This window comes from Anser cygnoides, chromosome Z, assembly GCF_040182565.1.
Source record: "Anser cygnoides isolate HZ-2024a breed goose chromosome Z, Taihu_goose_T2T_genome, whole genome shotgun sequence".
Lineage (NCBI taxonomy): Eukaryota > Metazoa > Chordata > Aves > Anseriformes > Anatidae > Anser > Anser cygnoides.
The window spans coordinates 32,039,837-32,067,110 of NC_089912.1; the positions used below are offsets into that span (position 1 = coordinate 32,039,837).

Consider the following 27,274-nt stretch of genomic DNA (forward strand, 5'->3'; position numbering starts at 1 on the left):
TGTCTGCGCCGCGGCGCGGCCTGGCCCGGCCCGGGACAGGAGCGGACAGGGCGGGGCGGGAGGGCTGAGGGAGGGAGGGGGCCGCTGCTGCCGCCGCCGTCGTTGAAACCGACCGGGCCGCGCCCCGCCATGTTCAACGTGGAGAGCCTGGAGCGGGCGGAGCTGGGCGAGAGCCTCCTCACCTGGGTGAGTGCCCCCGCAACGCCGCCCCGCAGCACCGAGCCCCGGCGGAGCCGCCCGGGTGCTGCCTCCCCCCCACCCTCCCCACCCCCGCCTCCTCCGCTGCCGTCCCCGCCGGGGCGCTGCAGGGAACAAAGGGCCCAGCGCGGCCTCCTGCCCCGCAGCCCTGCCTCACCCCCACAGCCCCCCCCCCCCCGGGAACCGTGGGTGCCCGGGATTCGCCCCGGTGTGGTGCGGGCGCAGCGGGTGGCGGCTCGGAGCCATTGTGCGGGGCTCCTCCTTCCCCTTCCGCCGGCAGAGCCGCCGGGTGAAATGCCCGCGGCGTGAAGCCGGGCTGCTGAAACGTGTCCGCCTCCTCCCGAGGCTTTTAAATCGTGCGAGGTCGCGGCTGGGCAAAGCTGCGGCCGTGAAGTTACCGAGAAGCGGCAGGGTACGCTCCTCTCCGAAATCCCAAGGGAGAGGAGCAAGGGAGATATACGGTGGTTAGAGGTGAGCAGGTGGCCCAGAAAGTACAGCAGCCTGAGGTCGTGGGCAATAGTACAAATATATACATATTTATATACATATATATGTACACACACAGATCCCTGGCCGCCCCGCTGCGTTACGCGGGTCGGAAGAAATAACTAACTCCTTCTCTGTTTCCTTCCTTCACGTCCCTGCCAGCCTTTGTGTTTCCACCGTGGCTGGCCCCCTCATCCTGCTGCAGGCTTCCCATGCTTTGCTCTCTCAGGCGCTGGGAACGAAAAGTCCTCTTAGTGGTAGAATTTACGAGGAAGTGGCTGTCTGTGAGTCCTGGCAAAGGAGGGCTCAGAGCAAGGAGAAAGAGGTTGGCGTACCGGGGGCGATGGAGGAAGGTCCGTCGATGTGTGCTGCTAGTTTATCTGTGTTTTTGTTTTAGCCATTCTAGATACACTCCACTGGTGCGCTCTGGCAGTAAAGCAGCCATGCTCCTGGGAGAAGCGTAAGCTTAAATGCGTGCCTAGCAAATGGTCACGTTCCCAACGCCTTCTGAACTCCCCAGATTCCCGAGTCGCCAACAGACCAGATCTTTCCTTTGAGCATGAGGCTACTGTGCCAGAAACACGTGAGCTGCTGCAGAATTTTCAGTCAAAGAGAATGAATTTTCTCTTGTAGGGTATTGGTCAGTGGTGATTTGAACTGTTGATCCTACCCGTTATCCAGTCGAAGACTAGACAAAATAATTAGACTTCAGAATGTTTTTGAAGCGTAGCATCTCTCTAGAAATCCGTGTCAAGTCTGAGAAGATTTTAAAACAAAAAATATTCCGATTTGCAGTTACGTAAGTGTGCCGTTCAAATTTCATCTTTAGGTGTTAATATTTCGGTGGAATTACTTCTAAAATCTCGTAATGCTAAGGTATTGGCTAGCTGGCAAGGGAGAGCACAAAATGCAGAGACACAAGGCAGCGGCTGCTTCCCTCCTCCCCAAAAGAATTCTTTGTACAACCAAATATGGTACCAAACAGCGGCTCGTGTGTGTTTTGAAAGCCTGTCTTGTCAACTTCTGCACGTGTTCAGATCCGGTGGGAGCTGGATTATTTACTTTGGTAGAAAGTAAAGTAAGAGCCACCAGCTCTTGTCCATGGAGACCAGGAGGACAAGTATATTGATACAAAGTCTGTTCCACATTAGTAAAAGTTAATATTGATTTTTTTCTTGCATTATGGTAAAAAACAGTGAAAACAGCTAGCAATTTCTTTTTCCATGCTATATTTGATAATGCCACTTAACAAATCAGTTGTCTCAATTACAAAACTTCATTGTTACCCTTGAAAATAATTTGCACTTCCTTTAAAATCTAAGCCATTGAAAACAAAATTACCTTGGGACAGAAAACTGCCCTGAAAATGTAGACATTTCTCTCTAAGCTTTCCATTTTTACCACAACAGTGGTAAAAATAAAGGTCTTGTGGGGTTGACCATCTATAGGAGTTATTACTCAGCCATATGGCCATATGACATATTTGGGCAGTAGTTAGCGTTTATTGTCTTTGGCCCTGAAACTGCATCTATCCAGTGAAGTCTGTGGTAATGGTCCATGCAGATCCCTTTACATTTCCACCCTTTCTACCCCATTAAATACTGGGATGTTCAAGAAACTAACTGCTGGCTTTTTGGTGAACAGAAACATTAGTAAATACTTCTTAAAAAGCATTGGAATTAGTAAGCGCATTTCTTAAAGGAGCGTATGGGATTGTGTTATTTTTTGCAATTTCAGGATTTTCGTATGAATGTGACATTTTAATTGGCTCTGTTTTAAAAAAAAAACCATATATATATATATATATAGTTTCACTTTCTTCCAAGACAGGCAAAACTTGCAAAAAGGAAGAAAAACCGACGAAATGTTTAGCCCTCAGTGAAACTAGCTGTATAAACAATGACTTTTTTGCCTGGCCTTTCTCCCAAGTCCCATAATGATGCTTGGGAAACCACTCATTTAGATGGGAAAATAGATCTGTCTTAATTACCATTTACGCGTACCTCAGATGGCCGGTCTTTTCCATTGTGCCAGGGAAGTCGTCTGTTCTTAAGAACTGGTTTAACCTCCCAGATTGCTTGCTTCACATTCACACAGAAGTACTTGAACTGGTTTGTCTGTGTTTTAAGTAGAGCAGATAAGGCTTTCCACAGGTCTGAGAACCTGTTCAGCTTAAACTGGATGTTTGCTGGCACGGACACAGGTGAGATGAAACTGCTCCTCCCGCTGCCAACCTATGATTTTAAAGACTGGGGATGTCCTTCACGTCTTTCACCTTGTGTGGCTGAAATTCCTGTTGTGGTTTCTTTAAGCTAGACCAAACTGCTTACCTGTAAATATGTTCTGGTTTATTCTTTAATATTTCACTCCCACCCCCTTTTTGTGTTGCAGTCTAGCTTGGCATGTAATTTTCAGACTTCTAGCTCTTTGAGAGCTTTGCCAAGTGTGTTCCTGAATCGCTTTTGTTCAGAATTTTAAGCCAGGAGAGTTTTTGCTTCCTTCCATTTCAGCAGGTGACCATGATGATCCTTCAATGCAGCCAGGGTAGCAGCAACTAGGGTGAAGCCGAGTGAAGGACTGGGACCCAACTACTGGTGTCTCAAAGTTGGTATTTATACTTCAGCAGTTTTTGCAGCCTGCTGTAATTGCAGAACTGTTACCCTACCAAAAATCTCCCAGAAGCCTCTTCTGAGACTATTCTAGGCGCTGTGGTGTAGTTATCCAGGCAGTGCTGCAGCCAAAGCAGTCTAGAAAAATGTGGCTGTGAGGTAAAGCTGCAGTGATTTTTAAAATTGCTTCAGCGTATCTAATACAGATTCACACCACCTTTTCTAGTCAAAACTTGTGACAGGTCCACGTGAGAACACCTGGATTGTTTTGCGTTCTTTGTGGTCCTGGGAGTGCTTTTCACTCCGATGCATCACTGAGTCATGTCTTAAAACACAAAGAGCTGTCAGACATGCATGTGGCAGTTGCACTGTAACATGCCTGTAGCTGAAATCAGTGTGATGGGTACAGGCTTTTTGCTGCGGAATCTGGTAAGTTTTCTTAAACGCAGAACTGAGGTCCGATACTGAAAAGATTACTTAGCATTGGTATATAAACAGCACAACTCCCCAGAGAGGTCGTTGTTGGGTGGTTACAGGTAGCAGGTTGCTGTAAAGGTATCGTGAACTTTCTTTCCTTCATGATGGTAAGTAACTATTATTTTGCCATACGCTGCCTCCACCAAGCTGCCAGCTTGCCTGCTTTCTTTCTCTTCTCAAGGCCAAATAGATATGCTATCTATGTGCTGGTAGACATGTTAAAGCCTTATAAGTGTGAGTTTTGTAAATACTGTACAAGGCCACTGTTTTCGTTTCCTGCATTTTAAAAACACATCTGGCCCCTTATGTGGTATCACTTCTTTGACCTTTCTCCTTTTTGGCTGAACTATCTTCGCAGTACAGTGTATCTCTGTCTTCTGCCTGTTGCCTTTTCCCCAGCTGGAAGGATTTGCCTGTGCTGGTTGGAAATCTAGACACCATGTAAACAAGTGCAGAAACAGAGATTTTGATTCTTCAGGAAGGCTGCTGGTAAACGCTGTTTAGGCCTTCTTTTCAGAGAGGATCAAAGCTGCCAGAATTTGCTAGTGAAACTCTGTTTTCCCTTCCTGTTCAATTATCCCTTTTTTATACTATGCTGTCCTTGATCCTTGTGCATCCATGCTTTTAAGTACTCATCTGATTTCTTATGGATGCAAAGATCGTTGGAAACAAGTTCAGCCTGTTTAAACTCTCTTTCAACCCTTGGTGATTGACCACAAAGCTGTAGGGTTTAATTTTCTTCTGATGATATCATTGCATCAGCATCTCTTACCTGCTGAAGAAAAACCATCATAGTTCAGGGGCGGTTGGTTATTCTGGTGGTGACAGCAGATCAGAAAATAGTTGGTTTTGAAGATGTTACTGTTCGGGCAGAGGAAGAAAACATTGAGCTTGCCTTGTCAGCATTTGTGGAACACAGGCTGATCGCAGCCCCTCTATCTGCTGCAGTAGACCAGTAGGTTGGGCTGCCTTTCTTTCTTTTGATGACCTCTCACTAAGATGTCAAAGAGTTTGTTGTTGCACTCTTTTAGGTGTGGTTGTCTGAGGGGCCAGTGTTCTGAGCATATCGTTTACTGTGTTTGAAGGAGCTGGGGTATCTAGCACTGTTGCTGGGTGATAGGGATTTTTTGACCTGTCATCGAGAGGTCAAGGAGGGGCAGAACAACTTCCCTTAGAGACTGCGAACAACTGATACAAGGCTGATAATGCGTGAATATCGTAATTAAAGATGATAAAACACATTCTCTATGTTATTTTTTTCGTCTCAGTCTCAGATGTGTCAACAACAGGAAGACAGGGTAAACGCAGAATTTGGTAACTGCAGACATTATTCTTCATGTGTGCGTTTTTATCAGTGTTAGGTTCTGGTTCTTCATGGCCTTGTCACAAATTCTGCCTTTTTTTTCAATTCACTCCTTTCTGAAGAGCCATTGTATAGTGGTGGCACATTCATAACAATCAGTGGTTCTCTGGAAGTAAAAAAAAAAAAAAGTAAAAAAAAAAAAGGTAAAAAAAAAACCAAAACGAAAAAAAACAGCATTTTGATGTGATTCAGCATGTGCTCAGTTTCAGTTCTGCCCCCTCACTTTTCCAGGGGGATTGTGAGATGCTGCCAGGAGAAGAAGCAGGTTTTTCTGCAGAGAACCGTGAACCTTAATCAGTACAAAGGAAACAACTGCTAGCTTGTTAATCTTGAAGTGGGAGGTGAGGAGAGGAGCTTGTTTCCATCTTTTTGAAATAGTTAAACAGTCAATCGGTGAATATTTAAATTGGGAATTTGGCACAATTGTCATTGTCTTTATTCTGAGACTGTTTTAAGGCATTTGAACTGGAATATGAATATTCTGATGCTGTGTTCTTCCTGGACCGTCAAAAGTCTTTGCTGTGATGTGTTCGATGTTGGTAGAGCAATTGCAGACAGAAATTGTGGAGCAGGGGAGAGAGAAGAAAAAGGACCCAAGACTCAATTGCACTTATTGCTGTCTGTGTTTTTGAGTGAGCTGAGGTACTGTGACAGTTCAGAGAGACTTAACCAGCTTTGGTTTTCCTCCAGCTTCAGAGAGACTTAAACAACTTTGGTTTTCTTCCAACTTCAAAGTTCAGGGTTGCTTGAGCAATTTAATTTGCAAGTCCAATTCACGAATTAAAAACAACCAAAAAAAAGTTTGGCCATACAACAGCTTACGCTAGTGCAAGGTTAAGGCAAGAACGCGTGGCTGGAAGTGAGGGGAAGAGGATAGTAGTGTCCTTTTTGTGGCTTTTGTTGCCAACAGCCTGGTGGGTCCTGCCGCACAGGGAAGGGGATTAACTCCTTTCCAACCTGCTGGTGATGGTTTTCTGCCATGCAGAGCATGCACGTGCTGTTCTCCTGGCTGCCTCGCTTTGCCATATGTGACTTATGCATTCCCGTGAGTTCCCTGGTGCTTCTCGTTCATGCCAATGAACACAAGATAACATGGAAAGGAAGAAGAGGGCTTTGATGGGGAGAGAAGCTCTCTAAGTTCGGAGGAGCTAGCGTTACACTCCTGCAAGTGGCAGGCAAAAGCTTTTGAATGGACACAGAGCTGGAGTTTGAATGAGCTAGCTTGGGCTGTAAAGCAATGGCAGCTCTTCAGTGGAGGCGTGCAGGAAATGGTTCTGGGGTGCTGCGTGTAGTGGAGCAAGTATTGCACAAGTGGATGCAGTATAAAGCTGATGATAATGTGCTTCAGCCCTGAAATTGGTAGGGCTTTTTCACATCATTTAGCTGCAAGATTATTTGCAGTGCTTTGTGTCCTGTAGAAGTCCTGTTGACTGTTCAGAGCTACATCTCTCGGGATGGCTAAGTTTAGACACCTCAGCTAGATACTAGCTGTGCATCCATACCATGCATGAGAGGCATTAGAAGATCTGGGAAAATAATTTAATTGATTCCAGAGCTGCAAAGTATTAAATAGGCCTTTCTTCTGTTCTGGGGTTGCATAAGACAATCCTTTGAATGACCTTATTTGCCACGGTGTCAAGGTATCCATAGTTTCATTTCAGGGTAGAAACGAGTACCAATATGTTTACGTTTAACTGCAACAGATTATGGTTGTTTTATGAATTTTAGTGCCCCTTTGGTGCTCAAGGGAAAACAAACAAACAAGCAATGGGACTTCCACACTGCAAAGTGTTTTAGCTGATTTTATTGTATGGACAACACCGAAGGATGGCAGCTTGTTCCACAGTGACTCTGGTCTTTCTTGAGGGATCATGGAACTGGCGCAACCTCTGACAGTACTTGTTCTGCATACCTAAACATTCTCCGTGAAGTCCAGGAAAAAGTTTGCTGAAATAAAAATCCTAGAAATGGAAGAGGCTTGAACTGTAAGATATGCCAATTTTAGTGGTGTGCTATACATCTGTGTTACCAGCTGTAGAATCTGTTAAGTCTGAAATGTTAGCTTGATGAAAACTTACAGCAATCTCTTTCCGAATCCCATCTTTTAGGTGCTAAGTCACTCTTGTGATCCTGTGAAGACTGTGTGTTTCCACACTGATCAGAAAGCCTGTGCAGATGATATTTCAGTCCAGCTTGGTACTGTTGAATTCATCCTCTGTGCCTTTGGAGGAGAGCTCTTTATTCCACTTGTCAACAGAGACAGCACTTCTCATTTAAATTATAGCTGCAAGAAGGTGGAGTTGTAGGCTTTAAATAGGTATTCTTCTTTCCCTGTATCTTGCAAAGGGAAAGCTGTCATCTATGTTCATCTTTTTTTTTTTAAATAATACTAGAAATGTGTATAAATCTGGACTACTGGTATGCTAAGTTCTTTTGTCTAACCATTGTCCAAGAAGCTAAAGGACTTTGCCTTGCTGCTTGTGCTTTATCTTAGTAGGGGTCAATTTGAGCATTTTCGCCTGATGTTATTCAGGTCTCTAGTAGTCTAGCAGTCTTCATTTAGAAAACAGGAATTTTCTCTTTTGTTCACAGAGCATTCTGCTTTTAGAGAACAGTTTCATTTTCCTTCTTTCACTAAACTTAACACACCACTGTTCTATGGCTTGCATCATCATACAGGCTTCTGTAAATCAGAGTGCTAACGACAGAAGATATTCTGTGCTTCCTGTGTTTGCTTGTTAATGCTGTATCACTTATCAACTAAAGGTGGTACAGATGTGAGTCTTTACACTGGCAGAAGAAACTGGTGGCTGGACTCCTATAAACCTTGCCATTTGTGTTTTTCCATGAGAAGGTGTTTCTAGTCTTAAGAGGCACTTTTTTTTTTGAGTTTATAAGGTTCATTGGTGCTTGGTGGAGTGTGAATGTGTGTATCCTATAAATCTGTGTGTTACGGTCATGTTCTGGCAGTTCCGCACTTACTGATAGCTTGTATTTTGAGGAAAATAATAAAAAGCATAAATGGGTAAATATTACTTTTAAATAAAATATGATTAAGTTGGTGGAAGCTCAAAAAAATGTTGATTTAGTGTACAACGTTAGGCCTTTGTGTTAGGTCTTATATTTTAGTTTTATCATCACAAATGCTCTCTAGTATTCTTTTTTATCTGCTAGCATATCTGGCTTTCAGCTGAAAACAGGGATATGTTCCTTTTCTCCCTGGGAGTTCATAGATTAGTTTTTCTTCTCGTGCATGTTTCTGAAATGGTTAAACCAAACATCATTCAGACTTGAGTTTCTGTTCATTGTGTCTTAATAATGTGTCAGACTTGAACATTTGAGTTCACAGTATTTTAATGTCAGTGTCAATATAGTGCAGTAAGAACTGTTTTGTGATATCATGGCTCTCCCATCTCACAGTGCTTTAATAAGTTAGCTTTAGCCACCAGGGTATCTCACCTACTTTCTGCACTGTTTCCCCCTGCCCCCCAAAAAAACAGTTTCTGTGTAAAATGTAAGCTGTGAAGGGAGTATTTTGAGTGAGTTCTTTCAAAGCTTTGATATCTGACTTGCTCAAGTATTAGGCATCCAAAACCGTACATATAAAATAAGTGAATTAATAAAAATAATATCCATCTCCCTGGAAGAATCATCATTTTGGCCAGTGTACTCGGTTTACCTGACAAGGTTTTGCTAGCAGGGGGCTGCAGGGGTGGCTTCTGTGAGCAGAGCCCAGCAGCTGCCCCGTGTCAGCTCCAAAAGGGACCTGCTGCTGGCCAGAGCTGAGCCAGGGTGAGACGCTGGTTGGGCCTTTGTGAGAGCAGATTTAAGGAAGGGGAAAAAATGCTGTGCAACAGCAGCTTGGAGAGAGGACTGTGAAAGTGTGGGAGAAGCAGCCCTGCAGCCCCCCAGGTGAGTGCAGCAGGAGGGCAGGAGGTGCTCCAGGCAGGCAGCAGCAGTTCCCCTGAGGCCTGTGCAGGGAGAGGCCCCTGGTGGAGCAGGCTGTCCCCCTGCAGCCCATGGGTCCCACACGGAGCAGATCTCCACGCTGCAGCCCCCCGTGGAGGAGCCCCCGGTGGAGCAGGTGGATGTGGCCTGGAGGAGGCTGCGGCCCATGGAGAGCCCCCGCAGGAGCAGGCCCCGGGCCGGAGCTGCAGCCCGTGGACAGGAGCCCACGCAGGAGCAGGGGGTCTGGGGGGAGCTGCCGCCCACCCGTGGGGGACCCGTGCTGGAGCAGTTTGCTCCTGGGGGATGGATGGACCCCGTGGTACGGAGCCGTGTGGGAGCTGTTCTTGAAGAGCTGCTGCCTGCGGGCAGCCCCCTCAGGCTCAGTTCGGGAAGGACGGCATCCCGTGGGAGGGACCACACGGGGAGCAGGGGCAGAGAGTGACCGAGAGGGAGCGGTGGAGACAAAGTGTCAGGGACTGACCGCAGCCCCCATTTCCCAGGGAAGGAGGTGGAGGAGGGTGGGATGGAGGGAAGGTGTTTTTTGGTTTGCTTTTAGTTCTCACTGTTCTAATCTGCTAGTGATAGGCAATAAATTATATTAACCTCCCCATGCTGAGTCTGATTTTCCTCTGGTAGTGATTAGTGAAGAATCTCCCTGTCTTTATCTCAAGCCATGAGCTTCTTTTCATCATGGTTTCTCCCCCTGTTCATCTGAGGTAGGGAAGTCAGAGAGCTGTGTCGTGGAGCTTGCCATCAGTGTGAAATCACAACAGCCAGTACTGTAAAGACCTTGTCATTTCATTGTTTAGCTATTTGAGTGCCTAACGTAAAGTTGGTTTGCAATTAAATCTTTGAGATTTTAGTAAGGAGAGTCCAACAACCTCATAATCACTAAAAACATCCCAAGATCTAAATCTGTGAATAAAACTGCTGCTTGTCTGAGAGCCTTGTCTGCTTTATGCAGTCTGCTGCTATCTTGGAAAGCAAGAAAAGATAGTAGTGTATGGCAGAAGATAGCAGTGCTGCCAAATGGCTGGAGAAAAATGGACGAATGAAAGAAACCTTGCTGAAGTGCTTCTGAAGCACTGTATCAAGTTACAGGATAGGAATCCAGTTCCCATTCTGACAGGTATGGGTCAGTACAAGAATTTGGAATTTGAGGAACAGCTTCCTGTATCAGGTAGTTAGCTTACCATCCCGAGAAGTATTAATGGTCTGTTTTTCTCCAGGCATTGAGGCTGAGTGAAATGTGTTTTAGTGGGGTACTTGCAGATCTCACTGACAGTACTAGGTGAATGTGTGAGGAGAGAAATATCCAGCCCTCTTACAAGTACTCTTGGTACTGGCTTGTAGGGATTTGCATCCATGCCACTGAGATGGGTTCTTGTCTTCCTCTTGCTCATTTAAGTCACTTTTTCCATCTTAACTGTGCTTTGTTTCATTTGTGGTGACAGAGCACTGATGTATGCTCTATAGGGCAGCTAGTTGTAATCTTGCACAGGTAGTTCCAAAAACGTAGTTTTTAGTGGATAAATGATTCTAAAGCAGTGTTGGAGAGTACTCTGCTCTGAAAAATAACTATCTGGAAGCTGGGGATTACCTTTTGTTGCCTTTATATATAAGGTAACCAGCGTTTCTATGAGCTAAGAACCTCTGATACAGATTTCAGGTATTATTACAAAAGAATACATGACAGATTTATTGTGCAGCTGTACCAGCAATAAAAAAACAAGCTATGGACAGACTGTGCAAAGAACAGGTCTCTCATTAACTCTAGCCTTGAGAAGTGAAGGGTGGTAGAGAGCTTTTTTGTCTTTCTATTTGGTTTGTTTTTCTGGTGTTCATCTTCTTCCGGCTTCATGAGGTGCTGGATATCCCATCACAAATTTTATTCTGGTCTTCAGCTAGGGTGTTTGAGAATAGAGTGTTTGTTCAGTTCTCTGACCTTCGTATAAGATTATTTTTTCATGAAACATGTTTCTCCCTCCTATCCCTAGTAGCTAACAAATCCTCACTAGCTGTGTGTGTAATGTGGAACTGTAATTCAGATCGTCCAATGTCCTGAGTTCCTGCAGCAATTACTCCCCAGTTACAGACCCCTTTGCATTGAAACATTCACCTGCTACTCTTTTTCAGTTTTGTATAAAAATTGACAGCACATGCTCATGGCCTAGTGAATTGGTGCCCTGGATTAATATTTTAACAAATGAAATAAAACAACTACCATGTAACAAGAGAAAAGGGTTATGGAAAATGTGAAGGCCTTGCTGGGGCAGCAGCTGTGATACAAGTGGTGGTTTTTTGTTTGGTTGGTTTTGTTCATTTGGTTTTTGGAGGTTGTTGTTTTTTTCCCCTCAGTGTTTTCCCCCATCTGTCTTGCCAGTTAGTTCATCTAGTTTGTCAAGGTTCCTCATAGTGGTACAAGATTTGGGGGGGGGGGGGGGGGGGAAGGATCGTAATAGGGAGTGGGAATGAATTTACAGCTTTGGGGAATAGGAAATAAGGGCAGTATTGCAAACACTCGAGAAGAAGGAACAGTTCCAGCAGGGTGAGAGAGAAGCCTTCCAGGGGAAGCACGTTACAATGCACAGGAAGGGCAGTGCGTCAACAGCCATTGCTGAATAGCTCTTCAGAGGCACACAAAAAATTACTTGCTACTCTCTCTCTCTGCAGTTGGACTCCGCTTCAGCATTGCCGCATTCTTGTCATTCTTCTCCCTTCTGGAAAATGGATTCTGCTGTTTCTTAAGAGATCCTTAGCTTTTTGTAGAACGATCTGAGAATGGACTAGGAGTTTAAATTTGACACAAGTGTTTAAAATTTGTGTAGTTTTGGAGGGAAGAAATTGTTCCTTTCATGTATCTGAAGGATATGAAAAAGTCACATGGCTTTTTAGAGCCAAATAAAGGTTTTGTAGTATGGAATGCAAGCAAAGACATTTCTTACAAAATTAAAATGTATGTGAAGAACTAAGTTGGGAAATTATTTTAAAATTTTCTTTCTGTTCTGTGTCATCTAATAAAAAGCATTATTGTCCTCAGTTCCAGTCTTGCATGTGTGAGTGTGAAATCAAGAGTTCAGACTGGTAGCCTGAGCCGTTCTGCTCCTAGCTGACAGTTTTGACCTTTTTTTACTTATAAAGTATGATGATAAAAATTAGTTACAAAACTGCAGAGATTATGCACCTTGTTGTTCTGTGTCTTAGAAATAGGCTTGGCAACCTCCCTTCTTGGCTCAGTGTAGTACTGTCTCTTAACTACACTCCTTATTTAGTCAAGGAGATATTTCATATGTCAAGATGCAAAATAAATTTCAAGAAACTGAATTCGTTTGCAGTACATGTGAAGACCACCTTAATGTCAGTATTTCTTTATTTGAAAATAGCATTTTACTTTGTTTTTGAAAAAACAGAGTAAAGTTCTTAGGTTAATTTTTCATTTGGCTATTGTTCAGCAGACTAAGTGATTGAAATTATGGTAATTTAAAGGAATAGTATAGAAAACTTGAAGTAAGTTTTCATGTTTATGCTTGAAATTTTTACCCTTATAGCATCTTGAACTTCTTCAAGCATAAGCATCCACACTGTCATTACAACCTCTTTCACTGGAGAGAAAGTATTGTTTCCTGTTTTAAAGTATTTGTGGATTTGGCACAGAATTGGCTCTGTATTCCTTTGACAGTATTGACATAATTCAGAGACTATAGGTAAGTTGAAGTTTCTGGCAAAAGAGCAATTTGATTTTACATCCTGTTCTGTGGTGTTTTTCATGTTTTTATTTTGTTGTTGTTGTTGTTTTTGTTTTCCAGCCCACCCACCATGATTTTTGCCTCGTGTCTAGTTAATCTATTAGGGCTTCTAGATTCTCTGGAGGGCAAGTGACAAAATGTTTCCTTAGTGAACCTCAAACCAAGCTACACATAAATTGACTTGATCTGGTTACTTTGTCTGTTCTGGATGCCACACAGTAGATTTTGTTCTTGTACTCTTGGATCGTGTGCATCATTCATGACTTCATAGGTAGCTGCTTTGCCTGGTCACTGAACGTGTTTCAAGAGTTCACTGGTTTTGGCCATTCATGGACATCATTGCTGCTTTTTCCTAATGAAATGCTAGGGTTTTTTCCTTCCTGAGTAAAGGGAAGAAAGGAACACACGCTGAGGGGCTCCTTCTCCAAATTAATTTTAAATGGCAATGTTGCTGAAGTGCTTATTTGATGTTATGAGAATCTGGATATTGTGCTTTTGATTTTTGAGAGCTTTCTCCACAAAAAAAAAAAAGGTCATACACAATTTCTTATAAGGTGAATTGCAGTGTATAGTAAGATATGTATTCAGAGGGCATTTATTGGGAAATGGCTTGTACCAACATTAATATTTCAAGTACCACTGAAGTGGGAATGTTGTACAATGTGTTCACAAAAAATGGTTGGTATATCTAATGTTTATGTAGCCTGAAGTTGCAAGCTGTCTTGTAGGCTTTCTGATCTCTGACACATGCAAGTAGTGCTTCCTACTAAGAAGCCCAAGCTTCCCTGGAAGGAGAATAACAGCAGAGAGCACTAAGCAGATATTCTCCAAATGTCATGTCATCAAAACTACCTCCAGAAAACGCATCTGCATCCCTAAAAATTATTGTTCGTTTAAAGTAAGTGATCAGGTAACTTAGACCAGTTGAAAAGACTGTGCTGAAGCAGTGTCTTTTCCACATCATTGGAGAAAGAGAGAAAAGAGCTTTCCCTGGCATTTTTGTACATTTTCTGCTGCTGTGGTGGGGGGGAGGGTTGCAGATAGCTTGTAGGCTGTATGGATGTAAATGGAGCAGAAGAATAGAAACCATACAGAAATTAAGTGTATCGATGAGTGGGTTTTTTTGTTAAGAGATTGCTCTTGCTCCTGCATAATTCCTTACTTCTAGAATAATACACAGCATCCTTACAAAATTAGATTTGTCTCAGTAAGTGTGTTCAGTGCACAGTCTGTAGGGGCTATTTGTTATAAACTAGCTCATCTTTAGGCATAAGTAATTCTGTCATCAAACAGCTCAGTCATAATGGCCTTGCCATTCCCCTTTTATGCATCTGAATAACAGCACTTCTGTATCATTGCTTCCATCTGAAGATCAGAGGCTTCTCATGATATGGACTATAATGCCTGTCACTGTGTTAATTAAATGCACTGAAATAATTAGAATGCTAGTACTCTATGGACCTGCCAGGGCTTAGCAGCATTGTGCTTTGCTCCTTTATCTGAATATTTGGGAGCAGTTAAGTTTGGAGTATGTGTGTCTCTCTGAATTTGGTCTTGTGGTTGTGGAGAACCTGTGAGAATTTTGTGTAATTGGTGTTACTTTTAAAATATGAGTTTCTTACATATGTTCGTTGGGAGGAAGTACTTGAATATATGCTCCAGAAGTACTTAAAGGGGAGAAAGTCCAAGTAAAATGCTGTGGGAAAAATGCCTTTTGGGGAATGTCCTGTTGTCAAGCGAAGTTTACAGCATTTGTGCTTACAAAAACAAAGATGATAAGCCATGTCAGTAGTTCATTTCTTTAATTGTGATTAAACCTAAAGTTTCATACTTCTTAATATATACACCAAATGTGTTGAGTTTACTCTGTCTGTTTGCTCTTTGGTAGCTTTTTTTTTTTTAGTTTTAAAAATTTCTTGACATTGAAGTGAAAGAACGTAACTTTTTTTGTTCTCCCTCAGATCCAGACATTTAATGTCGAGGCACCATGCCAGACTGTGGAAGATTTAACGAGTGGGGTTGTGATGGCCCAGGTTCTTCAAAAAATGTAAGAAATAATTTATCTAATTATTTAAATACACACAGATTTATTTTCTGTATAAATTTGACTGATATTAATGTATTTTAGTTCAAACGTGGCTGGTATTTCATTAGGAGCTGTCTATTCCTTTGTTTAGATAGTAATTTAACCTGGAACATGACTAATACGCTTCTTCTCCAAAGTTTTCAAATAACTATCTTAAGGGCAAAAGAAAATATATTAAGTTTTCTTTTAGGAAGGTATTTATTCAATTCTAATCTTACTGGAAAGTAAATTGGGTTAAAAATAAGCTTGCAAGTTCAAAATAATTTTTTGGGGGGGTAAAAGTTGGAACCAGTGCAAGGTAACGTATCGACTATGATCATTGCTTGAAAAGCAGTGTACTGGTAATGTTAGAGTCAGTTTCAAGCAATAAAACTGGTGGTAAACTGAATAAAACTGTCGATTTGGTTGTTTGCAAAGATACTGCATTCTTGAGAGTAAGTGGAAAAAATAATAGTTGTTGCACTAGATAATGGTTTTGTTTTCTTGAACTGTAAGGGTCACAGGATAAAACGCATTAGTTCAGCATCTCACTGTAATGTAGGATGTGTTGGGGGAGTACAGGTAAGCATCTAAAGCGTAGCAGTCTATATCCAGATTTACTTACTTTCACAGAAACACAACTTCTTATTGTTCATCAGAAGCTTTAGCAGCACTTACCAAAGACAATAGTGCAAATTGAGTATGTCAGTCCTACAGACTTTTTGTTCGTTTGTTTTTTAAAAAGATACGCTTTATTTCCTTCAAATGTTAAGATGCTATGGTGGTTTCAGTCTAATGGACAACTGAACTCCACCACAACCATTCTCTCACTCCACCATCCTCAAAGAGAGAGGGTGGGAGAAAATATGGTGGAGAAAAAAGGGCTCATGAGTTAAGGATAATTTAATTATGGAGAAAAGAAAAAAAAAAAAAGCAAAGGCTTTGTGGGAGCAAAAAGAGAAAACAATTATTCTCTACTTCCAGTCAGCAAGTGAGGTTTGGCTATGTCTTGGGAAACAGGGTCTCAATCTGCGTAGCGGTTGTTCAGGAGGACAGACATTGTCATAATGAGAGCCTCCCTTGGGTTACATCAAAGAGTCTGGAACAGGCAAAGTTGGAAGTCATCTCTGCAGTGCCTAGACCGACCCTGCTTCTCAATGCAGAATCTGCTAGAGGAGGCTGCCCAGGACTGTGTCCAGTTAGGGTTTTGAATGTGTTGAAGGATGGAGACTCCAGAGGTTCGCTGTGCAACCTGTGTAAGTATTCGGTTGTCCTCACAGTGAGAATGGTAGCAATAGCAACAAAATGAAATAAAAATTCCTTACTTTTAGATAGAAGTTACTGTGTTTCACTGCCTCTTGTCTGTTCGCTGATGCCACTGAGAGGGTTCAGGTTCCTTCTTCTTTAAATACGTCAAGTATTTATATACAGGATTGATAAGATTCCATTGACCCTTTTCTTCTTGAGGCTAAACAGATCCAGCTCACTCAGCCTCACCTCCTATGACAGATGCTTCAGTCCTTTAATCATCTTAATTGCTCTTTGCTGAGCTTCCTTCTATGTCTCTGTCTCTCTTACTGGTGAGCCCAGAAACAGTGCTTCGGATGTGGCCTCACATTGTGGTTTAGCCTGGCAGGCAGCTAAACGCCACAGAGCTGTTTGCTCACCCCTCCACCCTCACCCAGTGTGAATGGGGGAGAGAATTGAAACGTGCAAGAACTTATGGGTTGACATAAGGACAATTTATTAAGAAAAAGAACAAAAAAGGAGAGAAGGAAAAGGTGGGAAAGGAAAAGCAATAACAACAAAAAGAAGAAACAAATGCACAACGTAGTTGCTTGCCACTGGCTGACCAATGTCTTAGCTAGTCACCAAGCAAAGGCAGATCCTTGGGCCAAATCCCCCCACTTGTTCAGCATGACACCACATGGTGTGGGACATCCCTTTGCCCATTCTGGGCCAGCTGTCCTGGCTGTGTCCCCTCCCAGCTCCTGGTGCACCCCCAGCCTCCTTGCAGGCCAGCACCAGGAGCTGAGCAGTCTTTGGCTTTGTGTAAGCACTGCTCTGCAATAACTAGAACACTGCTGTTATCAAAGTAATTTTCATCCTAAATCCCAAACAGAGCACCATACCAACTAGTAGGGAGAAAATTAATTCTATCCCAGCTGAAACCAAGATGTCTCACCAGAGCTGACTAGCACTTCCCTTAACCTGCTGGCAGTGCTCCTCCTACTGCTGCTTAGGATGCCATTTGGTCTTTTTTGCCACAAGTGCACACTGCTGTTATGTGTTCAGGTCGGTTTCTTCCAAGCTCCCTTTCTGCAAAGCTGTTTTCCATCCAGTTGGCCTCCAGCAAATACTAGTGCATGGGGTTGGTTGTTCCTCCCCAGGTGCAGGACTTCACGTTCAGTTTTGTTGAACTGCATAAGGTTCCTGTCTGCCCATTTCTCCAGTTTGTCAAGTTCCCTCTGAACAGCAGCACAACTCCCCAGGTCTGTCAAATGCTCCTTCCAGTCTTGTGTTATCTGAAAACTTGCACGCTGTTCTGTCATCTAGGTCACTATTAAAGAAGTTAAACAGGGCTGACCCTTGGGTGTGCTGCTAGTGGACTGGCCTCCATCAGGGGTTCATGCTCATTCGAGGCTGGCAGTTCAGCCACTTTTCAGCCCACCTTATTTCCCACTTACCCATCCCATGCTTCATTAGCTTGTCTATGATCTAAGTATCCTGATCAGGTGGCCTGTAACAAGCATGTATAGCAACATCACCTGTGGTGGTCTGCCTGGTCATGTTAACCCATAACCTTTCAGCTGGCTCATCGTCCATCCCAAAGCAGAGCACATGCATTCCTGCTGCTCTGTCGCATTAAAGGCATCTCCCCCTCATTGCCTTCCAAACCTGTTCTTCCTAAAGAGCCTGAATCTATCCATGGCAGCAGTCTGGTCGTGTGAGCTATCCTACTGTGTCCCCATGATGCCAATGAGACTGTGGCCTTATAATTTTCCTGTTTCTTCCTATTTGTTTTCAGTGCTGCATGTATTAGGCACTTCACATTGACATGCAGTCATGCTGATTCCCAAGAACGAGTTTGAGAGCTTTCACTGTAATTATTTTCTGTAGACACTTTATTATTCATGTGATTGGAGTGACCCCACCTCAGCCCTGTTTTGTTGACCACGAGGTCTCTCCTGTTCATGTTGCCCTGCAGCCTTTGCTTGCCACCAGATGTTCGATCATCCTTTACCTCCTACATTGTTTCTTGTTTAAAACTGTTACCAGTTGCTAGCCCATCAGCAAAGATGCTTCTTCCCAGCACAGACAGGTGGATCCCATCTCTTCCAAGCAGTTCTTGATCCCTCAGAGAGGGTTCCATGGTCACAGAAACCAAAACCCTGCTGCCAACGCCAGTTACACAACTGGTTGTAGGCCTGCAGAATCTGTCGACTTCTGAAGCCCTTCCCTTTAACTGGCATGACAGAGAGAAAGAACACTGCTTGGGTCTTGACCATTGCTTCCAGAGCCGTGTAGTCACGCTTGGTATGCTCCAGGTCTTCCTCGCTGTAGAGTTGGTGCCCAGGTGGAAGAGTAGAAGGAGTAACAGTCTGAGGGCAGGATGAGAATGGGCAGTTTTTTATGCCCTGGATTCAGGCCCACAGCAAGCAGCGCAACCTTCATTAGATGACAGGTCAGTCAGGAGATGGGGAGGGCCTCTATCTATTGCAGCAGGGGATTGCACCTGCTAATTAATGCTTATCACATCCCTCTGCTGCTGCTTTGTGGGCCATGTGTACTGGACACTCTCAAGTAGTTAATTGTCAAAAGACAAATTTACTGCCTAGACTGGAGAGACAAAATTTCTTAAACTATGTTATCCTTATTCCATTGGGAAGAGTAAACTCGTGTTTCTGTGCAGCATGATCCTTGAAATTCAGGTGTTTTTCAGCATAGCTGCTCCCCACCTTCCCCCACCTTTAGGGTTCTCCTGTAATGTGTGTACATAAAGGGGAGAGGAGAGAATTTTGGCAAGTTTTATAGGAAATGTCCTGATGCACCCAAAAATCAGTGTGTGAAAAGTGACTGAAATACTGGATTAATGCACCCGTTGAGAATTCCTCCCTAAAGTTCTCAGGGAATGAAGAAGATGCAGTTGGTGAAAAACACAAACTGAATGAGGCAGAGCATTGACAAAAACTGAGGGATGTTGTTCTTGTCCAGTCATATGGATATACTTCCATCGGAGAGTAAGGATAGCTTTTCATCTAAAAAATCTAAAAAAAAATTCTAAAGTTTGAGGGTCTAAACTCACTGTTCTATTTTTCAACCTCTACCTTCACGGAAAGTTTCCATTGGTACTTGTGAGGGCAGGCAGTAGTGGAAACATGACAAAGTCACTAGTTTATGATGAGGAAGAGTTTCAGGGAATAATAATAAAAAAACTACCCATACCTTGTGTCATCTGTTCAGAAGAAGCCAGCAGTTCCTTCCATTTTGAAGTATGTTTTTCTTAATGTTTTTATGCTAAAGGTAGTGTCCCATGTTTGTAAGTAGGGACCATTGAGCAGAAATGCCAACTTACATGGCAGATTTTTTTTGTAATAAAACTTCTGGAAGACACTGTGAGAAGAAAAGGATACAGAAAGACAATTACACCTTCAAAAGCTTTTCAGGAATGTAGTGTGTGATAACATATGGCAGACATTTGAATTATGTAAGCAAGCACAAGCATTTTACTTACAGATTCAGGTGTTAATAAACAGGTTGTGATTTAAAAAAACACAACAAACACTGAAAGACATCATTCTTTTTATCATAAAGCCCTTATTGTTGAATTTCAGGTTAAAGTGTCATTGAATGGAGTTCTCCAGTGCTAATAATTTTCTTCTAAGAAATACATTCAGCCTATGTTTTAGCCTATATTTATTGTATTATTCCTTAATATTTACTGTTCATTTGAGTTCAGATAGGAAAGTTGCTGTTCCCTCTGATTAAAATTGCACAGTAAGATAAGGTAAGTAAAGATTGGAAGCAGAAGCGGGTGTTCAAGTTGTCTGAGTAGGCTGTCTGGCTAAAATCATGTTGCTTATGCTGTTCCAAGCAGATAGAAGTGCCATAGCTAGCTTCCAGATTGCATCATCTTTTTCTGTGTGGATTTTTGCATTTACCACATCTGTTTCTTACTGTCCACTGGTATCCCCATAAAAGCATATTACTCTGTTTTATACTATAGTTTTAAATTTTTCTTTCATCTCTCTCTGGAGACTGTTTAGTACCCGGTGTTCCTCTTCTTTTAGTTCTTTCTTTTTTCAGTCATTTGGGCCTTGGTAGATATGGAAGATGGTATTTGTTTTCATTTGTCATCTGAGCATTTTGCCCCCCTTAATGAATTATTCATTTATAATATTATACATTGCAGCATGCTGTGTATGTTTTGACACATGCAGAAAGCAAAAGCCATGCTTTTATGTGTCCCTAGTGGAGAGATCTCTTTGTAAACAGACATCTCTTAAAGCAGCTTACTGTACCACTGTTAAAATGAGTAATAATCATGTGTTATACTCCATGTTCAGTGGGTTGGTTTTCTTTTCTTCAGAAGAATATTTCTGTCTCTTGGCATCTATGATTTGGAGAGATGATTGCTTAAATAAAGGAAAATTTGCATACAAAATAAGATGGATGTGGTATAAATGAGAACTGCTGAAAGCAACATCACATGAAGTGATACACCATTGACAACAGGATAAGTGTCTTGTGCTCTGAAGAAAAGTTCCAATTACCTGCAGTGCTATTCAGAGACTAGGCAGCAATCAACTGATATACAGATGCTTTTATAACCTTGAAAGTTACCAAGTGCAAGAGATTCCCCAACTTTGAATATAGGCTGAGGAACTTCATCACTTCAGAATGCTGAGTTCAAGCAAGCCATCTCAAAGTATTGATTATGCTCCAGTCAGTTTTCTGCTGACCTTGTTTCGTGCAGTACTTCTTCAAAATGAAGTGGAAGGTTCTGTAACCACAGCTGTTCAGTTCTCAACCACACATTTTCATATTTGCTTGGGTGATGCTTTTTCAAGCATTACTCCAAGAGATGACAGCATCTTTCCTAGTGACGTGGACAAAGGGAGTTCAAGAGCTCTGAGAATGTGGTTGAGTCATGATTCCCAAAGGTTTAGTAGAGGGAAACTTGTTTGCAGCAAGGGCTGTGAATGAACTAGTGCAGCTTTTGGAGGAGGGTCTGGAAGCTCTTTTAAAATGTATTTCTAGAAATTCTGGTGGAAAGCTTCTGGTTTGAGATGATTCATTCCATTGGTTCAATACGGAGAGAAACTGTTGCAGTTAATATAAATTCTGAACCTTAATAGGGCTTTTGAGAACAGGAATTAAATTAATCCAGTGCTCTAGGAATGATTCTGAGGTGACTTTTACATGAGGAAAGGGTGGTCATTCTAGATTTGCTTGGTGTTGATGCCCACCTTGTTGCTTTTCTGCTTATATTACTGACAAAATATTCTTTGCAGTATTCTACTAGTTATTGTGTAAACACACTGAGATGCCCTAAAGAGAACTGTTGGTATTATTCTGATCACTGCTGTGTGTTAATGGTGTAGAGTGGCTTGCTTACCGGGTGCTGAACCCTGGATACTTCTGTGAGATTTGTATACTTAAAAAGAAAAAAAACTGTGAAATCTGTGGAAAAAGGCCGCCATACTTAGTTTAGGTTTAATTCTCAGCAATCTTCTTTGTCTGATGATCTGTATAAAGGTGCAGATAGCCCAGGACTTCTATCAAGAAAGTGAGGGGCATTTTCTTTTCCATGTGTTACAGTAATTGCAGTAGTACCTGAGAAAAGCTTTTTATGTGCTATCAAAGTACAAGCATCCAGAGTGGAATTATTTGGAGCTAAACCTGAAATCTGTTTCTTCTTCAGTTGATGCCCTTATTATTGAAATGGGGTATGCAGCATTAGCCTGCCAGTTGGTCCAGAGTTCTGCCTGTGGACAGTTCCTCATGCTTAGTTATTTACAATCAAAATAGTAAATCGGGAGTTGTTACATTGATGGCACTGCAGCCTTGAAGTAGCTGAAGATGTTCATGACCAACTGCAATCTTTAAAATAAGATATGGTCCTTAAGAAAGTCCCCATGGTCTTTTTTGCTGGGGAGGCACAGATAACTAGTTATACCTGCTTTCTCACTGAGCTGGGTAGACACTTGGTGAGCAAGTCTGTGAGACACCAGCCTTGGTGACGTGAGTCTGTGAGCAAGGCTCGCTTGTGTTTGGCAGAGTGCCCATCCAGAATATACCAGGCTGCTTTGTGAACTCCAGACTTCAAACAGAAGCAGTTCAAGTGGGTCTCCTTGTTTTCAGCTAACAGGTGTTTTTTTTCCACTGTTCTCCGGATGATTTTGTTCAGATTGGTTGGAAGTTAGGCATAAGTAAGACCTTTTGCAAGGAGAGACAGTATTTAATGTAAAAACTGAATGCGAACTTTTTTTTCATCTGTAGTTGATCTTGTATGTACTGGAATCAATTTCTTGCTCAGATTTACCTGCCTCTGAGAGCAGAAGCTATTTGACAGCTATTTAAAAAAAAGTCCATTTCAAAACCAGTTAAAACTGTGGATAATATGTTGCTTTTTCTGTTTCATGCTTCAAGATTTTGTCATCTGTGCTAGAACTGCACTGTTTTTGAATGGGAGCAATTTGGAGTCATCAGCTTAACTAGTAATTAAAGCTGTTCTTCCAGCTATATGTTTGCGGATGCCATGTCAGAGGAAAAGAAATATGCCATAATCTTCACCAGTGTCTGTAACAGAATGTGTAAAAATAACAGTTAAAATGTTTCAGTAGAGAAATGTTGGTGTTTATGATCCTTCTCCCCTCCTGTGTATTGTATCATGGGCTGCTTGCAGGCATTGGAACATTGTGGAGAAGATATTGTGGGGAAAATGGAATACAGGAGGGATAATGCATCAGGAAAAAATGTGGGTACAAAGAATATGCCCTACTATAATTGCTGATACAGTTGCTGGCTTGCAACATATATGACTGCAGAGATGTCACTTTAATCTCCAGACATATTCATAATTTTTTTGAGCTTTTCCCATAAGATTTCATACAATCTTACCTTTTTTTATTATATTTCAAAAAGGAAGGGTTCAGTTCACAACTCTATCTTCAAAGGATACAGCAGTAAATCTAATAGTACTTGGCAGTGAATGCAGCAGTATGCTTCTAGAAATTAGAGTACTTCCTGTGAAACTCTAACCGGGCCTACCATGTTGACTCAAAAGCCTTATGTTTATAAAAAGTTTTTCTTCCCTGACAGTATGGGCCTTTCCTTATATTTTGTTGTCATTCTCCTTAAAACCAACTAGTTATAGTGCATTCTCTCTCTAGTTCTGAGAATAACGTTGTTGAAATTCTGTATGGTAGAGGAGAGATTTTACCTGAGTGTACAGTAGAAAATGTTAGTCTTTAGGTGATAAAGGAACTGAGGGCAAGAGAGTCTTAGGAGTTGTGTTTAACCAACAACCAAAGGAAGGTGCTTGTGAGAAAAAGGAAGAGAGGGAAGAAGTTTAGAGAAATAAAGGTATACTCTACAAAAAGTTGGTGTTTTTATTCTGTCGTTATCTTGATTGCCTTGTCAATAGTGCAGAAGATACAAAAAAATGTTAAGGAAGGGTGTTCGCAAAAAGATTTGTCAAAGATTACTGTGAAAAAATATTTGCAAAACCTGATAGTGTTTGGTAGATTGTTTTCTCAGTAGAAAACACTTAGCAGCTGCACTTACGCTTTTTGATCATTCTCATTATATAGAGAGAATATATATTTTTTCAGTCTCAAGCTTCTCATTTAGCAGGGGAATGTTTGTAATCAGTGTATAGCAGTATGATTCCATAACATGTGAAAAAGTAATAAATTTTTGTAACACTTTCAAGTTATGCAAACATACTGCTCCAGCAACAGCTGATAAATTACAGGAAGAATTTATAGAGAGGGGAAAACTGACAAAATACATTCCAGCAGCTTCTTCATAATTATTAGCTACTCATGGCACACAAATGAAGCTGTGCTGTGAACAGGGTGCAAGGACTTAAAGAAGTGGGTACTAATGGGATTCTGAACTACTGTGTACTGGCCGTATATAGAACAAAGATGTAGTCATTTAGGCAGCCTCAGCTTGAGATAGGGTCTTAATCACACTAAAGTATCTTCTTAGTTTCTGGAATCAGTTTTTAACAAATACTCTTTTTTTTTCTCTTTCAGAGATCCAGCTTACTTTGATGAAAACTGGCTAAACAGGATCAAAACAGAAGTAGGAGATAATTGGAGACTAAAGGTATTTGACTTATCTGCTTCTCTGCAGATCTGTAGTTCTGTCCTTAATACAATATTGTGTTTAAATATTAGCGTATTTCTAGATTAAGACCTTGCTTTATAGTACAGTAAGTTAAATTTAAGACAGTTTTTAATTACACTTGCTTATTTTTTGTTATTATAGTCCTGCATAGTTTAGCGAAGAAAACACATTTTGAGTTTTAAATGGGTTTCAACAATTTAAAAGAAAAATATTAAAATAAACATCATGCTTAAACTACCATCTGAAAAACAAAGAAATGTGAATGAAACATCTTTTGTTTTTAATGCAAAGTGTGAAAGTATGCTTCCATATAGAGGAAAAAAAGCTCCAACAAACAATTGTGTAATAATAGCAGACTAATAGACAATTTATTTAAATAAAAATGGTAAAATGTTATTTCATTTTACTTTGCCAGCTCTGCACAGCTAGTGAGTTTTAGGAGAGGAAGTGATGCTTTTTCTGTGTTGTTTGTACTCAGCATGTTTTTTAACCACAGCGTATTTGCTGGGTCATTTATGTCACTTGGTATTCTAGTACTTTCTCTGCAGATCTTAAAGGCAACAGGATTTACGCTGGTACAGCCATGGAGCATTTTGGTGTATAAAACCTGAAGAACACAATTTCATATGCAGATACTAGTGTAGTTTCCGACCAGAGAATGATATATGTACCTTTCTGAATTGCTGTTTCCAGCCTGGTTTCTTCCTGATGATTTTCATTAGATAATATTGCATAAACACATTTTGTTCTGGCTCCCAAAAGCTTTTCTAAACATCTGTGAAAGGGCTACAACTGTGGGAAAAACTCAATGTTGCTGACTGGAGCGGGGGGAGACACGGTTAAGTGCTACCTGAGGAAAGGACGGAGGGTGTTGTTGTTGCCTATGTTGTTAGCAGATCTGTCAGCATGTTTTCTGCTGCCTGGCCAGTATGTACGAGTCTGGACTGTCTAGAACAGCTTGTCTAATAGCCTTACCAGCAAAATGTGGGAACATTGTTGAGAATATATTGATAGGCTGGTAAAGAAAAGACATGGCTCCTAAAAATAAAAAATAAAAATCTGCTGGTAGTAGAGCAGTTAATTTAAATTATTTTTTTTCAAAGAAGCTTATGAAATTGCAAATGAACAGCTAGATGCAAGGTTTCATTTTTCCCTAAAATAATACTGTGGCTTTTTTTCCTAAGGAATATTGAAGTCTTGGTTGTTAAACTAGGAGAACAACAGTCTGACAACTGTTTGTTATAATAGTATTTCAATCGATTAAAAATGGAGCAGCAACTTCTGTAAATCTTACAGAGCTTGAGGAAGAATTATTTTTTTCCTTTCTCTCCTGCCAGTGTGGCAAAGTCTAAGGCTTAACAGGTGTGAATAAAACAGAAAGACTGAGCAATCTAGTAACTTCATTATGTGATTGAAGTCTGGAAAAACATCAGCTCAAATTTCAATTTCTTGCTGATGTCGTTCCTTTTTACTTTTCATGCTTCCGTGTAAATAAGAACTGAAGACTGATATTTTTTTCTTGTTTAAAACAAATGCATGTTACAGCTTTTTGTATATGTTCTTGTATGCCCCTTCCTTTAAAAGTCACAAATGTGGTATTTCTACTCCCATTCTTTAACCGTGAAAGTAATCTTCTACTATGCCAGCCGTTCTTCTTCTTTTTGTGTAAATAAACACCATTACTAGTTTAGTTGTTCAACTGTTCATCCATCAATCAGTTATTCATAGTCTTGCTCATAGGAGCATTTTCAATCCGTGCACTTACGTTGGTTTGTCACTAGATTATAAATGTAGGCAACATAGTCATGTGTGTCTCCTCAATATGATTTCCCTTAATATTTTAAAAACCACCATGAGAAACTATAATTAGGTTAGTTCAGTACTTTACAAGTCATGATAATGAGCTGAAGAACGTTCTTGTTGCTAAACATGGTTGCTCCTTGCCTCCAATATTGTGTGGTATAATAGTCACCACTTGTGCAAGCTCTCAGTATTATGAAGCGCATAAAGGAACAAGTCTAGTAGGGGAAGTAGGTTTAAAACAAAGAAAACATAATGTGCCTGTAATTCTTTGTGAAGCAGTGGTTAGGAGAGCTGTATCAGGCCCTCCTAACCACTGTTGAGAGAGATACTCAGAAAATGATGCACTGCATCATTGGATGCTGTCCTCTGTGGTATATAAACAAGAATATATGGTTGAGCTTTCATTAATTTTCTTGTTTAGCAGTTCATGAAACTTAGTTTACTTTTGATAACTGCAGGAATGCTGTCCTGTTAAAAATATTTTTCCCATTGCTTTACCAGTTCAAAACAAAAGTAAAAATTCACAGGGGGGGTGTTATACTCTTGGTTTTGGGGCAGGTTGTCTGACATTAGAGATTGAGCAATGAACAGGATAGAGAAAAGGAAATGTTAGAGCTCTAGGGACTTGCAGAGTAGGAAGTGGTCAACTAGCATTCTGTTTATTAAAACAGACCAGATCTGTTTGCCTACTGTGTTTAATACAGAAACATTTTGTTACTTATTTGGGGTTAAAATTTCTGGGGCACAGCATATATCAGCATGCTTCACAGTCTATTTTTTCTGTTGTGCAACAAAACCCACTATTTCTCACTCCTGGCCTAACAGCAATTATATGTTGTGGTTTAAGAAAAATACATAAAAGCACAGACTTCTATTTCCTGATATAAAAATGAACACTTTAAAATGGTTGGGGTTTAAACTGTGTACGCACTAGTGCTTCATGCTGAAGAAGATGACATTTTGAAGACAAAACAGCCTTCACTGAAACTGGAAAATGGTGTGGAAAATAAGTTTATAGCCAAAATTTTGCAGGAATGAAATTCCCTAATCAAGAAACAAGAATAGTTCCATATTGAGTAGTCCAGTAATATCAGTACCGAAAGTTTAAGCAGTTAATCACTTGCTACACACATCATTTATTTTATCCATGTTTGTAGTAGCAAGCTGTGTTTGTTCCATTCCTGAATAGCACATTTAAACAGCATGTGCCACTAGATTT

General features: G+C 41.3%; 1 protein-coding gene across 3 annotated transcripts in view; it reads left to right on the forward strand.

Annotated features, from left to right (window-relative positions):
* The first annotated feature begins 5 nt into the window (after positions 1 to 5).
* The window catches only part of HOOK3 (hook microtubule tethering protein 3), an 87,222-nt gene continuing 59,953 nt past the window's right edge, over positions 6 to 27,274 (forward strand). For 2 of the 3 annotated variants that reach the window (XM_066988336.1, XM_066988335.1), the window contains exons 1-3: positions 9 to 186; positions 14,789 to 14,874; positions 24,159 to 24,231. In XM_066988336.1, the coding sequence (XP_066844437.1) occupies positions 130 to 186; positions 14,789 to 14,874; positions 24,159 to 24,231 (216 nt within the window). In that variant the 5' untranslated portion in view covers positions 9 to 129. Of the gene's footprint in view, positions 187 to 14,788; positions 14,875 to 24,158; positions 24,232 to 27,274 lie in introns of all 3 variants that reach the window. The other variant, XM_066988337.1, reaches the window with a different exon arrangement.